Source organism: Hypanus sabinus, chromosome 3 (assembly GCF_030144855.1).
Source record: "Hypanus sabinus isolate sHypSab1 chromosome 3, sHypSab1.hap1, whole genome shotgun sequence".
Classification (NCBI taxonomy): domain Eukaryota; kingdom Metazoa; phylum Chordata; class Chondrichthyes; order Myliobatiformes; family Dasyatidae; genus Hypanus; species Hypanus sabinus.
In genome coordinates, this window is record NC_082708.1 from 2711453 (window position 1) to 2726483 (window position 15031).

At 50.1% G+C, this 15031-nt stretch overlaps 1 protein-coding gene across 6 annotated transcripts in view; it reads right to left on the reverse strand.

The window, feature by feature from the left end:
* Positions 1 to 7934, reverse strand: part of apbb1 (amyloid beta (A4) precursor protein-binding, family B, member 1 (Fe65)) — a 114651-nt gene extending 106717 nt beyond the window's left edge. For 3 of the 6 annotated variants that reach the window (XM_059963527.1, XM_059963528.1, XM_059963526.1), the window contains exons 1-2: positions 6623 to 6786; positions 2924 to 3638 (exon numbers count right to left, since the gene is read on the reverse strand). In XM_059963527.1, the coding sequence (XP_059819510.1) occupies positions 2924 to 3638; positions 6623 to 6760 (853 nt within the window). In that variant the 5' untranslated portion in view covers positions 6761 to 6786. The other 3 variants (XM_059963531.1, XM_059963530.1, XM_059963532.1) reach the window with 3 other exon arrangements.
* Between the last annotated feature and the right edge of the window lie 7097 nt (positions 7935 to 15031).

Consider the following 15031-nt stretch of genomic DNA (forward strand, 5'->3'; position numbering starts at 1 on the left):
ACAGCGATGGGACAGGACATCGTTACATCGACAGGGAATGGGGTGTCTCCCCACACAGTGATGGGACAGGACATCGTTACATCGACAGGGAATGGGGTGTCTCCCCACACAGTGATGGGACAGGACATCGTTACATCGACAGGGAATGGGGTGTCTCCCCACACAGTGATGGGACAGGACATCGTTACATCGACAGGGAATGGGGTGTCTCCCCACACAGCGATGGGACAGGACATCGTTACATCGACAGGGAATGGGCTGTCTCCCCACACAGCGATGGGACAGGACATCGTTACATCGACAGGGAATGGGCTGTCTCCCCACACACTGATGGGACAGGACATCGTTACATCGACAGGGAATGGGCTGTCTCCCCACACACTGATGGGACAGGACATCGTTACATCGACAGGGAATGGGGTGTCTCCCCACACAGCGATGGGACAGGACATCGTTACATCGACAGGGAATGGGGTGTCTCCCCACACAGTGATGGGACAGGACATCGTTACATCGACAGGGAATGGGGTGTCTCCCCACACAGTGATGGGACAGGACATCGTTACATTGACAGGGAATGGGGTGTCTCCCCACACTGTGATAATATAGCACATCATTACATCGACAGGGAATGGAACAGCACCCCACACAGTTGATGGTCAAGGATGTGGTTAGATCAGCCAGGAATGGGGTGTCTCCCCACTCAGTGATGGGACAGGACATCGTTACATCGACAGGGAATGGGGTGTCTCCCCACACAGTGATGGGACAGGACATCGTTACATCGACAGGGAATGGGGTGTCTCCCCACACAGCGATGGGACAGGACATCGTTACATCGACAGGGAATGGGGTGTCTCCCCACACAGTGATGGGACAGGACATCGTTACATCGACAGGGAATGGGGTGTCTCCCCACACAGTGATGGGACAGGACATCGTTACATCGACAGGGAATGGGGTGTCTCCCCACACAGCGATGGGACAGGACATCGTTACATCGACAGGGAATGGGGTGTCTCCCCACACAGTGATGGGACAGGACATCGTTACATCGACAGGGAATGGGGTGTCTCCCCACACAGTGATGGGACAGGACATCGTTACATCGACAGGGAATGGGGTGTCTCCCCACACAGCGATGGGACAGGACATCGTTACATCGACAGGGAATGGGGTGTCTCCCCACACAGTGATGGGACAGGACATCGTTACATCGACAGGGAATGGGGTGTCTCCCCACACAGTGATGGGACAGGACATCGTTACATCGACAGGGAATGGGGTGTCTCCCCACACAGCGATGGGACAGGACATCGTTACATCGACAGGGAATGGGGTGTCTCCCCACACAGCGATGGGACAGGACATCGTTACATCGACAGGGAATGGGGTGTCTCCCCACACAGTGATGGGACAGGACATCGTTACATCGACAGGGAATGGGGTGTCTCCCCACACAGTGATGGGACAGGACATCGTTACATCGACAGGGAATGGGGTGTCTCCCCACACAGCGATGGGACAGGACATCGTTACATCGACAGGGAATGGGGTGCCTCCCCACACAGCGATGGGACAGGACATCGTTACATCGACAGGGAATGGGGTGCCTCCCCACACAGTGATGGTGAAGGATGTTGTTAAATCAACATCCAGCGGCATGATTACAGATATAGCCTAAAAGATATTAAGACATAGGAGCAGAATTTAGCAATTAGCCCATCGAGTCTGTTCCACATTTCATCATAGCTGACTGATTATCCCTCTCAACCCCATTCTTCTGCTTCTCTTATAACATTTGATACCCTGATTATGAACCTATCAATCTCTGCTTTAAATATACACAATGAGTTGGCCTCCACGGCCACCTGTAGCAATGAATTCCATAGATTCACCACCATCTAGCTAAAGTAATTCTTCCTCATCTCCGTTCCAAACAGACATCTCTCTATTCTGAGTCTGTGCCCTCTGCTCCTAGACTCTCCCACTATTGGAAACATCCTGTCCTCGTTCACTCTGTCTAGACCTTTCAGATTAAATGAGATCCTCCTTTATTCTTCTAAACCCCAGCCAGTAAATCGAGATCCATCCAATGCTCATCATACATTAACCTTTTCATTCCATAAATCATTCTCATGGACCTCTTTTCAACCCTCTCTTATACAGAGTATGTGGAAATGGACAGGCAAGAAGGAGGCTGCAGCAAGCCGCTGGCTGGGGTTCCACCCTGGGTCCTGTCCCACCCAGTGGAGTACTTGGTGCAGGTGGGTGCCAGGAGGGTTGCAGGGTAACAGGACCACAAACTGAGGGATTAGATACGGATTAAGTGCAATCAAGCATGGTAGTATGACACTTTACAGTGGCAACTGTAAGATGGGGTTCAATTCCCACTGCTGCCTGTAAGCAGTTTGTACATTCCCGCATTCCAAAGACATACGGGTAAGGTTAGTAAGTTGAGGACATGCTACGTTGGTGCTGGAAGCACGGTGACACTTGCGGACTGCCCCCAGCACTGTCTTAGTTATTGATGCAAACGACACATTTTACCGTATGTTTTGATGTACATGTGCCAATTAAAGCTAATATTTCCACTGAGATTGGGTGAGACCAAAACGAGTGGTCATAGGTTAGGGTGAGAGTGTGTTTAATGTTTGAGGGTAGTTCATTCAGAGGGTGGTGAGAATGTAGAATGAGCTACCAGAGCAAGCGGTGGATGCAGGTTCGATTTCAATACTTAAGAGGAATTTGGAGAAATTTGGATGGGGAGGGTAAGACGGCTTATGGTCCAGGTGTGGGTCAATGGGACTAGGCAGAATAACGGTTTGGCATGGACGAGATGGGTCTAGTCCATTATCAGCTGGTTGTAGCTTCCGCAACCTCCCAGGTTACTGTGCCCATTACTGCCTGAGCTATTCCTTACCAATGTCGTCAGGTGAACTCCAGGACACACTGCCCTGGGACAGGCTGGTCCAGCTGGAGTCTTCATCACTGGCGGCGGTATTCCTCATCCCGAAGAAGAGGCAGGACCCCTTCCTGTCATCGGAGGGGCCCTCCAGGGGAAGGTCCAACCTACTGTGGCCAGCATCGGCTGCTGTTTGCTCCCCATTCGCAGTGAGCTGTCCTCCCGCCTGCACTGGGCAGCTCTCACCATCCCCTCGATGCTGGTTGAGGTGCGAGGACTGCTGAGTGTCCAGGTTCTGGGATGTGCCCTCCAGGGACAACTCCAGCCCCATGTAGTAACTGAGGAAACCGTTGCTCCTGCTGGGGACAGGCTCAGCAAACTTGGCCGGAGATGGTGCCTGTTCCTTGCTCATCTCGTCCCCCTCTTCTCCTCCCTTGTTGGTGATGTTGCGGTTCTGGTCCTGTCTCTCATGCTCTGCTGCCTTGCGCATCTGGTTCCGCCCATCCTTCACCCACTTGGAGTTGGCGTCCGCAGCCAGCCCCATGGCGGCCTGCAGGTCCGTTGACGCGTAAACCTTGCGGCCCTTGGGCTGGCCACAGCGCCTCAGGTCCGCGTTGAGCAGCTCATTGTGGGAGGACCGCAGGTCAAGGGTCAGCGAAGGAGCCATGCAGCCATTCACGTTGACCACGTCAGTCTGGTTTGCCATAGCGGCTGACGAGGTCCCTGGATCACTCTGCGGAACAGAGGAGAACGTTAGGACGGTGTTGCAGAAGGCTGCTCACCCCTCTGATAACGCGGCCTGCGATTTCCCAAAACTGAAGAAAATGGAATAGGAACAAGCCCTTTGACCCTCATGTCTGTACTGAGCATGCCTCCAATCGTAGCTACACATCTCCCTGTACAATCCCCATCCCTTGCAGGAAACTGCAGAGAGATGTGGACACAGCCCAGCGCATCACAGAAACCAGCCTCCCATCAATGGACTCTGTCTACACTCCTCACTGCCTCATAATCAAAATCTCCACCCACCCTGCACTTTCTCTCTTCTCCCATTGGGCACAAGATATAAAACCTTAAAGCACATACTACCAGTCACAAAGATAGCTTCTATCACACTGTTATAAAACTACTTACGTCCCCTGGTACAATAAATTGGACTCTAACCTCACAATCTACCTTGTTTTGACCTTATATTGTATTGTCTGCCTCCACTGCACTTCCTCTGTAACACCTTATTCTGCATTATGCTATTGCTTTACCTTACTCTACCTCAATACACTGTGTAATCATTTGATCTGTATGAACGGTATGTAAGACAAGCTCTTCACTGTAAACCTGACAATAATAAACCAATTTCAGATTCCATTGCCTGCCTGTTCACACGTCTATCTAACAGCACCACCACTGCATCTCCTTCCACTACCTCCCTGGAGGCACATTCCACACACCTACTACTCTCCGTGCAGTAAAAACTTTGCCTCATAAAACTTCCCTCCTTACCCTAAAACGATGTCCTGTAGTGGAACACGAGACCAAACATCGCAGGAACAGGCCATTCAGGCCCCACCAGCCCACAGCTGAATACAATGACTATCAACAGCGTTCACTGATCTCCAGATCGGAAAACGGCTGGGAAATCAACCGGAACAGTGGCGGCAACCACGGCCTTTGTACACAACAAGGTTTCAACCAACATTTAAATATTCCGGCTTCACCCTCTGCCTCTGCTATGTGATAAAGTTTCTACCTACTGTTTGCGAACAGAAAGTGGAATTAGGTAAGGATTAAGATGAGCGGGTATTCGATGGCAGTGTGGACTTCCTATGGTGTCCACAAGACTCTGCCATCATTGTCAATACTACAGCCTCAACCGTGGGAACACCCTCTGTCAGCGTGAGCACCGACCCACAATCTCATCAGCTTGGTATGGGAACTGACCACAAGACATAGGAGCAGAATGAGGCCATTTGGCCCATCAAGTCTGTTGCATCATTCCTTCATGGCTGATTTATTATCCCTCTCAACCCCATTTTCCTGCCTTCTCCCCTTAACTTTTGATGCCGATTAATCAAGAACTATCAACCTCCGCTTTAAATATACTCAATGACTTGACCTCTACAGCCGTATGTGGCAATGAATTCCACAGATTCACTACCCTCTGGTTAAAGAAATTCCTCTTCATCTTGGTTCTAAATGAACGTCCCTCTTATTCCGAGTCTGTGCCCTCTGGTGCCAGACTGCTCCATTTAGGAAACATCCTCTCCACACCCACTCATCTAGACCTTTCTGTGTTTGATAGGTTTCAATGAGATCTCTCCTCATTCTGCTAAATTCCAGCAAGTACAGGCCCTGAGCCAAACACTCCTCAAATTAATTCCCAGAATCATTCTTGCGAACCTTCTTTTAACCTGGGGGAGCGGGTGTTCGCTTCTGATCATGTCTGATGGAGAAAACCTGGAATGATCGGGATACCTGGAAAACTAACAGCTGATCTGATAGTGTAGCGGGAGATGTGTTCTCTAACTAACCCATAATGCCCCATCTTGGAGGGAGTACTGAGTTGTCCAGCTTGAAACGGACAGATGCTCTCTGACTTGCTGACTGTTCACAGCAGGTTTAATTTTTACATCAAATTTCCAGATCACAAGTGTTTGAATCCTCATTCCCTGTACGTGGATTGGCATTCTGTGTCTGACTCGTGCAGTCCCTGTGCTGGGAGTGACAGGAGAGATGAGGGGAGGTGTTACAGTGCTTAACCCCTTCCGTCCCTGTGCTGGGAGTGACAGGAGAGATGAGGGGAGGTGTTACAGTGCTTAACCCCTTCCGTCCCTGTGCTGGGAGTGACAGGAGAGATGAGGGGAGGTGTTACAGTGCTTAACCCCTTCCGTCCCTGTGCTGGGAGTGACAGGAGAGATGAGGGGAGGTGTTACAGTGCTTAACCCCTTCCGTCCCTGTGCTGGGAGTGACAGGAGAGATGAGGGGAGGTGTTACAGTGCTTAACCCCTTCGGTCCCTGTGCTGGGAGTGACCGAAGAGATGAGGGGAGGTGTTACAGTGCTTAACCCCTTCCGTCCCTGTGTTGGGAGTGACAGGAGAGATGATGGGAGGTGTTACAGTGCTTAACCCCTTCCGTCCCTGTGCTGGGAGTGGCAGGAGAGTTTAGGGGAAGTGTTACAATGCTTAACCCATTCTATCCCTGTGCTGGGATTGTGTGACAGGAGAGTGTAGGGGAAACTTTATTTTCTCTAAAATAAAGCACCAAAAATGAGATTGGAAACTGCCTGGTTTACTCAACTGATCACCCAATCTGGGTGAAACATTAAAGGAGGCGCCATCCTCTATCTCTATCTCAGCCGAAGTGATTCAACCCCACAAACACTTTCTCAAAGTGTTACAGAACATTAAAATCAGTTACTGGGATTTACCCTCCATATCTCCAGTTGGCTTTAATCTTGGCTGATGCTTGATTTGTTAAAATGGCTGCCCCAAAGTTCACATCCTGACAGAAGCCACGGTTTGAAATTCATTTTTGAAGAAGGTAGACACATTATTCTAAACGTGCTGCTGTTCGACAGATACACAGTTTGTTCTTACACAAGTGCCGCCTGTCAGAATGTGACAATTAGACTTTAGTCAGACACTGAATTTGGCAACACAGGCGCGACACCATCCTCTCCCCACCAGCTGCCACGCTCTGCATCAGCAATAGCAAACAGACCTGCTCCTCAGCCCCCTGGCTCCAGGGACGGGTCTCCGCTCCATCTCTCCCTCTCCGACCCCTCACATCAGCCCGGATCCCCGCTCCGGATAGGAAGCTCCAGTTGCTCACACACAAACACGTTCGCAGACACCCCATCCCTCCAGATCAGAGGCGTCAGCTGCCTGCACCTGCTCACTGCTCGCGTTTGCGGGGACTGAGGGCTGCGATGCTGCTCACGGGATCTTACTCCTCCTCATTCGCTCCGGACTGGAGCAATAGGAAAATCCAAGCCCACCCCTCCCTGTGTTGCAGTTAATTCCTTCCCCTCCAAATCGATCAACACCTAACTGCTCAGAACGCATTCAGGTGAGGTTTGGGGGATAGAGATGTGTGGGTGCTGGGGCAGGCTGTGGGAGCGATAGGTGCCAGGGGTCCGAGGGAGGGGAGTGGATTGCACTGCAGGGCAGGGTTACAGTCAGTGCTGGGTTGAAAATGGGAAATGTGGGGGAGGAAGATGGGGAAGGTTGTGTGGGGTCAGAATGGACAGTTGGATGGGGCTGGAGATTTAGAGGAATGAGATGAGGCTGGAGACTGGGTCCTGAGTGAGAGAGGAGTAGGGGAAGGGTCTGCAGTGGAAAGATGGGAAAATTGGACAGGGGTTTGAGGATGGGGCGAGGGCAGAGGTGAGAGTGGTGATAGCCTGAAGAGAAGCAATGAGAGAACTGGAGGGGGAGAAACAGAAGAAAGGGAGAGGGTGGGGTATGACGGGTTGAAGGGTGGGGAGTTATGGTGGATGGGTGGGGAAGGGGATACAAGGGGGAGGGGAAGGGGGTATGAGGGGGAGGATAACGGAGTGGGTGAGGGGAGACGGGGAGGAGGATGGGACGGGAGGGGAGGTGGTGAGAGGAGGGGTGAGGGGAGACAGGAGGGGAAAGGACAGAAGGACAGGGTGAGGGGGTAAAAGAATCGGAGGATGAGAGGGAGGAAATAAGGGGAGAGTGACAGGAGGAGGGGCAAGGCGAAGTTGAGGGGGAAGTAGATGAGGGGAGGGTGTCGGAGCGATGAAGCAAAGGGGTTAGTGAGTCTGGGGATGGGGAATGACATGATGGGTTGGAGTCTGTGGAGGGGGAGACGACTCTCCCCACCGGCCTCCTCCTCTTCCCCATCCCCTCTCCCTCCCCCTTTACCTCTCCCTCCACCTCTCTTCCTCTGTGTTTATCTTCGGTCCATCTCCGGACGGACTCGCCTGACGTCAGAGCGTTTCCGGGGTACAGGAAGCGTGTTTCCGTTTTTCGGGAATTCGGGAACAGCAGGACACCATGTTGGTGAGGGCGCGCCTGCGCAGTGAGAGAAAGGGGAGCGGGAGAGCGCGGCGGCGGGGAGGGGGGGAATGGTGGGGGTGGGGTCGGAGGGAGGGAGTTCAAGTTCATTGTCATTCAAACATGTATACCACCAAATGAAACAACTCTTCCCGATGTAATGCGTAGGGGTCTTCTTGTCCTCCCATAGTTCAAGGACACGCTGTGGCCATTGCAAATTGTCGGGTGATTAGGCCGGGTTGTTAGGCCGCGCCAGCCTGTTCCGCATTGAGTCTCAGTCAGTCACTCAATATCACCATGCATATAACTTACACACGCAAATAACATATCCCAGAAGGTTAACGTTTAGCATGAGGTGCATTTGGGGCGCGACTTACAAAGTAAACAGTATGCAGTTGGTACGTGAGGAGGCCTGGGCGGTGGCAGGCAGGAAGTTCAGTGCCTCACTGGGGGAAGAAGCTGTTTCCCATCTTAACAGTTCTTGTCTTAACACTATGGTACCTCCTGCTTGGTGGTGAAGAGATTGTTGGATGGGTGGGAGAGATCATTGATGATGTTAAGGGCCCAGAGTAGCCAGCACTCTAGATAAATATCTAGTGGGTGGAAGAGACCCTGATCAGTCAGCTGGGTTTCCTGGTAAGATGCCTTGCAATTCCTGTATTTGACAATGGTTAGAATGGGTTGGGTGGGGGGGCCTTGCTCACCTCAATCTCCCGTGGAGGGATGGTATTGTGGTATTAGGTGAGATTGTCCGTTATGAGCCCTCCCAGAAACTCGGTGCTCCTAGCCCTCTACAGTGGAGCTGCTTATGTGCTCCTCCATGGAGATAGGGAAGGGGAGGATGCAGAGGAAGTGGGTGAGTGAGGGAGGTAATGGGAGGGAGAGATGAGGGAAATTTTAGAGGAGAAATTAGAAGTGGGAAGGGAGGAATGGGACAAGGAGAGGTGCACTGAGGAATGGCAGCGAGTTAAATCGAGTGTAGACAGCAAAGGATGAACCTGGTGCTACATGACAATCAGTGTTTCAAACGCAGACAGTTGTGAAGTGCAAAATAAATTCAGAATTGGGGAGCTGGATTTAATTCCGCCAGGCTAACCAGAATGGTAGGTGAAGAGAAGATGGGGGAGGAAAGGGACTTGTTTCATTATCATTGTGTGTAGGCCGGAGATGGGACAGGGGACTGGAGGGAGGAAAGGGACTTGTTTTATCGCTGCTTAGGGGACTGTGTATGTGTGTAGGCCAGAGATGGGACAGGGGACTGGAGGGAGGAAAGGGGCTTGCTTTATCACTGCTTAGGGGACTGTGTATGTGTGTAGGCCAGAGATGGGACAGGGGACTGGAGGGAGGAAAGGGGCTTGCTTTATCACTGCTTAGGGGACTGTGTATGTGTGTAGGCCAGAGATGGGACAGGGGACTGGAGGGAGGAAAGGGGCTTGCTTTATCACTGCTTAGGGGACTGTGTATGTGTGTAGGCCAGAGATGGGACAGGGGACTGGAGGGAGGAAAGGGGCTTGCTTTACTTATTCTCCCTGCTGCATCTCCTGGGTTGTGTGGACCAGGCCCTCGTGCTGCAGGTGCCGGGTCACCTGATGCAGCCACCCAGGAGAGAAGACGCTGAGGTGGTGTGGAAAAGAGCAGAGGCACAGCAGCTGTGCCTGAGTCCTTGCTCAGTTGGGTCCAGTGTTCCCTTGTTGGAAGACAAGCTGGATAAGGGCCTCCTATACACCATCAATCGCCAGGCAATGGGCCATATTATTTTTTGTGCTTTGTTTTTCTGCTGAGGTAACTATATGTTATTCGTTATTCTGTCTGTCTGTACTGTGATTTGCACTTTGACCCTAGAGGAATCAAGGGGAATCAAATATAAAAGCAAGGAGGTAAGGCTGAGGCTTTATGAGGCACTAGTCAGCCACACTTGAAACATTGTCAACAGTTTTGGGCCCCTATCTCAGAAAGGATGTATTGTCATTTGAAAGGGTCCAGAGGAGGTTCACAAGGATGATTCCAGGAATGAAGGGGTTAACATATGAGGAGCATTTGGCAGCTTTGGGCCTGTACTCACTGGAATTTAGAAGAATGTGTGGGGATCTCATTGAAACCTATCGAATGTTGAAAGGACTAGGTCGGGTGGAGAGAATGTTCTCTGTGGTGGGGGTATCCAGATCTAGAGAGCATAGCCTCAAATTTGAGGGGCGATCCTTTAGAACAGAAGTAAGGAGGAATTTTATTTTAGCCAGAGAGCATTAAATCTGTGGAATGCTCTGGACTGTGGTGGAGGCCAAGTCTGTGGGTATATTTAAGGTGGAAGCTGACCATTTCCTGTTTGGTCAGGTGTCAAAGGATATGGAGAGAAGGCAGGTGTATGGGATCTGGAATCAGCCACAACGGAATGGTGGAGTAGACGTGAATAGCCTAATTCTACTCCTATGTCTTTTGGCTGTATTCATGGATATAGTTGAATAACAATTAAATTTGAATTTGAACCCTGTTGTCAAGATGTGAAATATTTTAGAGAGGTGTCTCCAGTAAGAAATAATTGGGATGGGATAAAGGCTGACTACAGCTAAATACTCATTTCACAGACACAGGAAGATGACATTTCTCACAGTCAGGCTGACTTCCACTTCACCATCTCCCTTAATCCCCTTGGCAACGTAAGTAACTTCTTCCTCAACATTCAGAGAGTTGGCCTCCTCCACCTTGTGTGGGGGAGAATTCCACAGGTTCTCCTCTCTGGGTGAAGTACTTTCCCCTGTTCCTGGCTCTAAACAGCATTCTCAATATCCTGAGGGAGTGATTCCCAGTTCTGTTGTCAGGAACATCCTCCCTGTGTCTCGTTCACGCAGTCCCTGGAGCCCCTCTCTCATTCTCCTCATTTTGGAGGGGGTGCAGAAGAGGATGCTGCTTACATTAGAGGGTATGTGCTATCATGAGAGGTTGGACAAATCTGGGTTGTTTTCTCTGAAGCGGCGGAGGCTGAGGGGAGGTCTGACAGAGGTTTATAAGATTATGAGAGGCACAGACAGATAGTGTCTTATTCCCCAGGTTGAAATGTGTAATACCAGAGGGTGTGCATTTAAGATCAGAGGGGGTAATTTCAAAGGAGATTTCAAAGATTTTTACACAGAGTGGTGGGTGCCTGGAATGTGCTGCTTGGGGTGGTGGTAGAGACAGATACATTAGAGACTTTCCAGAGACAATCAGATAGGCACGTGAATGTGAGGAAAATTGAAGGATATGGATATTGTATAGACAGAAGAGATTAATTTAGTTGTCCATTTGATGACTAATTTAATTGGTTTAGCACAACACTGGGCTGAATGGCTTGTTCCTGTGCTGTACTGGTCTATGTTTTATATCCTGTCACATACGCCATGTTTCCCTCCCTTTCTGCATTTCTCCTGCATTAGCTCACACTTCCACGCATTAAATTCCATTTCCATCTTTTCATTTCCTTTAGGCATTTGAAAATTTCGCCATGGATGGTTCCAAGCCCAGCTGTGAAAGGAGGAGGGTTTTGCATGAGGCTAGTAATCCCATCTTGTAAAAACCCAGAGCTACAGAAAAGCCAACCAAAGCTCCAAAGACCCCATCCCTGGTGGTGACAATTTGAAAGACTGGCCCAGGACTGAGGACTCTGGGGTGATGGCCTTAAGTAAGTAAGTAGGCATTTGGAGAAGCATAGTCTGTTTAAAGTTCAAAGCAAATTTATGTCATCATGTCCAACCTGAGATTCATTTTCTTGCAAGCATACTCAATAAATTATAGAGTGATAACCATAACCAAATCAATGAAAGGCTGTCCAACTAGGGAGTTCAGCCAGAGTGCAGAAGATAACAAACTGTGCAAATACAAAAAGAAGAAATGATAATAATAAATAAAATTTAAAAATATATCTAAAAGATGAGGTGAAGAGTCCTTGTAAGTGACTCCATAGGTTGTGGGAACAGTTCAGTGATGGGGCAAGTGAAGTTATTCCCTTTGGTTTAAGAGCCTGATGGTTGAGTCTCAGAACCTGGAGGTGAGTGTCCTGAGCTTCCTGTAGCTTCCTCCTGATGGCAGCAGTGAGAACAGAGCATGTTCTGGTGATGGGATCCTTGCTGGTGGATGATGTTTTCCTGCAACATCATTTCATGCGAATGTGCTCAATGGTTGGATGGTTTTACCTGTGATGGACTGGGCTCCTCTACTTTCTCTAGTTTTCCATTCAAGGGCATTGGTGTTTCCATAGCAGGCCATGATGTAACCTGTCCACTACTCTCCACTGTACATCTATAGAAGTTTGTCAAAGTCTTAGATGTCAGGCCGAATCTCTGCAAATTCTTAAGGAAGCAGAGAAGCTGCTGTGCTTTCTTCATAATCGCACTTACATGCTGAAATCACAAAACTGAGGAATTTAAAGTTGCTGACCCTCTCCACCTCTGATCCCCTGATGAGGATTGGCTCATGGACCTTCGGTTTCCTCACCTGAAGTCAATAATCAGGTCTTTGGACTTGCTGACATTGAGTAAGAGGTTGTTGTTATGACACCATTCAGCCAGACCTCCTATATGCTGATCCATCACCACCTTTGATTTGCCCTATGTCAGTGCTCTCATCAGCAAACTTGAAACTGGCATCTGGGCTATGCTTAGCCTCAGTCATAAGTGAGTAGAGCAGGGGGCGAAGCACACAGCCTTGTGGTGCACCTGTGCTGATGGAGATTGTGGAGGAGATATTGATGCTGACTGGGATCTGCAGGTGAGGAAATCAAGGATTCAATTGCACAAGGAGGTATTGAGGCCAAGGTCTTGGAGCTTATAGAACATAGCATAGTACAGTACAGCATAGTACAGGCCCTCCAGCCCACAATGTTGTGCCGACTCTTAAACCCTGCCTCCCATATAACCCCCCACCTTAAATTCCTCCATATACCTGTCTAGTAGTCTCTTAAATTTCACTATTGATAAGTTTTGAGGGGATGATGGTATTGAATGCTGAACTGTACTCGACCTTATGTATGTATCTTTGCTGTCCAAATGTACCAGGGTTGAGTGAAGAGCCAATGAGATGTCATCTGCTGTGGATCTGTTGCTCAAGTAGGCAAATTGGAGTGGATCTAAATTGCTTCTAAGCCAGGAGTTGATATGTTTCATCACCAACCTATCAAAACACTTGGTCAGTGTGGATGTAAGTGCTGCTGGAGTCATTGTGAGCGTGTATTGGGGGAGGGGGGCATTACTCCGTATTTACATCAAAGAATTGCACTATTGGCGGGGGGGGGGGGCGGTTCACCCTAGGCGAATGGGGGCCAACTAGGGGCACAGAGGCTACATTTGTGGGGTTTCTCATCCGGGTTTGAATTTGTCACATACAGGGTAATTCACCCCAGTTTAAATGAGGGGAGATGGATTCAGATAAGATTGAATTCTGCTGTGAGATCGAGGATGTACCCGTTACGCAGGCCTGCATATTAAGTGGGGTGGACATGCGTACCTTGGACGAGTGTTAATTCGATGTTTGAGTACGGTCAGAGCTATCGGTAAGGTCAAAATCGTCGGCAGAAAGATCGGTAAAATGGGGGATTTAGACTTTGTGTTAGTGCGGATTGGTGCTGACGTCTCGGTGGTGGGACTGCCACCGTCTCTCGGTGACCTCAGTGATGTGGGGCCATGGGGCGTGCACATTGTCACAGAGATAGGGTTTGATGGGACACCAGAGGAGTTGCCAGCAGCTGGGGGTGGAGATTTTTGAGAGCGGGTCCTATTGTTTTTGAAGGCTGAAGGAAAGGAGAGGCCGGATCACGCGGTGGACCCATTGGGGGTGTCTGATGACGTCCTACCCCTAGTTTACTGTGACCTGATGGCTCTGAAGACCCTGCAGCTGCCAGAGTTGAGTCCTGGGGAAATTGCAGCTGCTCGGCGAGATGACCCTGGCATTGGCACTATTTGGGCTGCGGTTGAGAAGGGGGACGTGGCTCGGGTGGAGAAGACACAACACGGCTCAGTGTCTCTGTTACTGAGAGAGTGGCCTCGGTTGAGGTTGAAGAACCAAATGTTATACCTGGTAACGTCACCCCTGGACCGACCTCAGCATTCTCAGCCTGAGAAGATTCGGAGGGTTGTGATGAAGTCACTGCACGATGACTCTGGGCACCTGGGGGTGGGGAAGACCTATGGGTTGCTCAAGGACCGGTTTTATTGGCCCTGCATGAGGTTGAAGGTCGATGAGTACTACAAGTCCTGCATACATTACATACGCTGGAAGATGCTGCCTGTGTAGACCACTCTGTTGTTGCACTCGCAGAGTGCGGGGCCTTTGGATCTGCTGTGTATGGATTTCCCGGCCATAGAACCCGATAGCAGCAACACAGCGAATGCCTGAGACATCACAGACCATTACACCAGGTATGCTCAAGTGTTCCCCGCCAAGGATCAGAGGGAGACACAGTGGCACGAGTGCTATTGGAGAAGTATTTTGTGCATTATGGCCTTCCCCGGCAGATACATAGTGACCAGGGATGAGACTTCGACAGTAAGCTCATCCATGAGTTACTGGATATGCTGGGAATTGAGAAATCGAGGACCGCGCCCTATCACCCGCAGTGCGACCCCCAGCTGGGGAGGTTTAATTGGACCTTGCTAGACATGCTCGGGATGCTGGAGATCAGCAAAAAGAGTCAATGGAGTCAACATATTGGACATCTGGTTCACTGTTACAACTGTACACGCAATGATGCTGCTGGGTACTTGCCCTGTTATTTGATATTTGGGCACGAGGCAAGGTTGCCCATTGACCTCTGTTTCGGGACGACCGTGGGTGAAGTATCGCCGAAGCCCTACTTGAAGTATGTGGCTGATATGAAGAAGGAGCTGCAAAGGGCTTATGAGTTGGCTAGGGAGGTGCCCGCCAAGCCGAATTGGGGAAAGAAGAAGAAGTATGACCAGAAAGTGAAGTTCTCCCAACTCCTGCCGGGAGACTGAGTCCTCATAAGGAATTTGGGATTGCCTGGGAAGCACAATCTGGTTGATTGCTGGTCAGGCACGCCCTATGTGGTGGAGAGTCAGTTGCCCAACTTAACGGTCTTCAGAGTGCAGCCTGAGGATGAGACGGGGCCTGTCAAGATTCT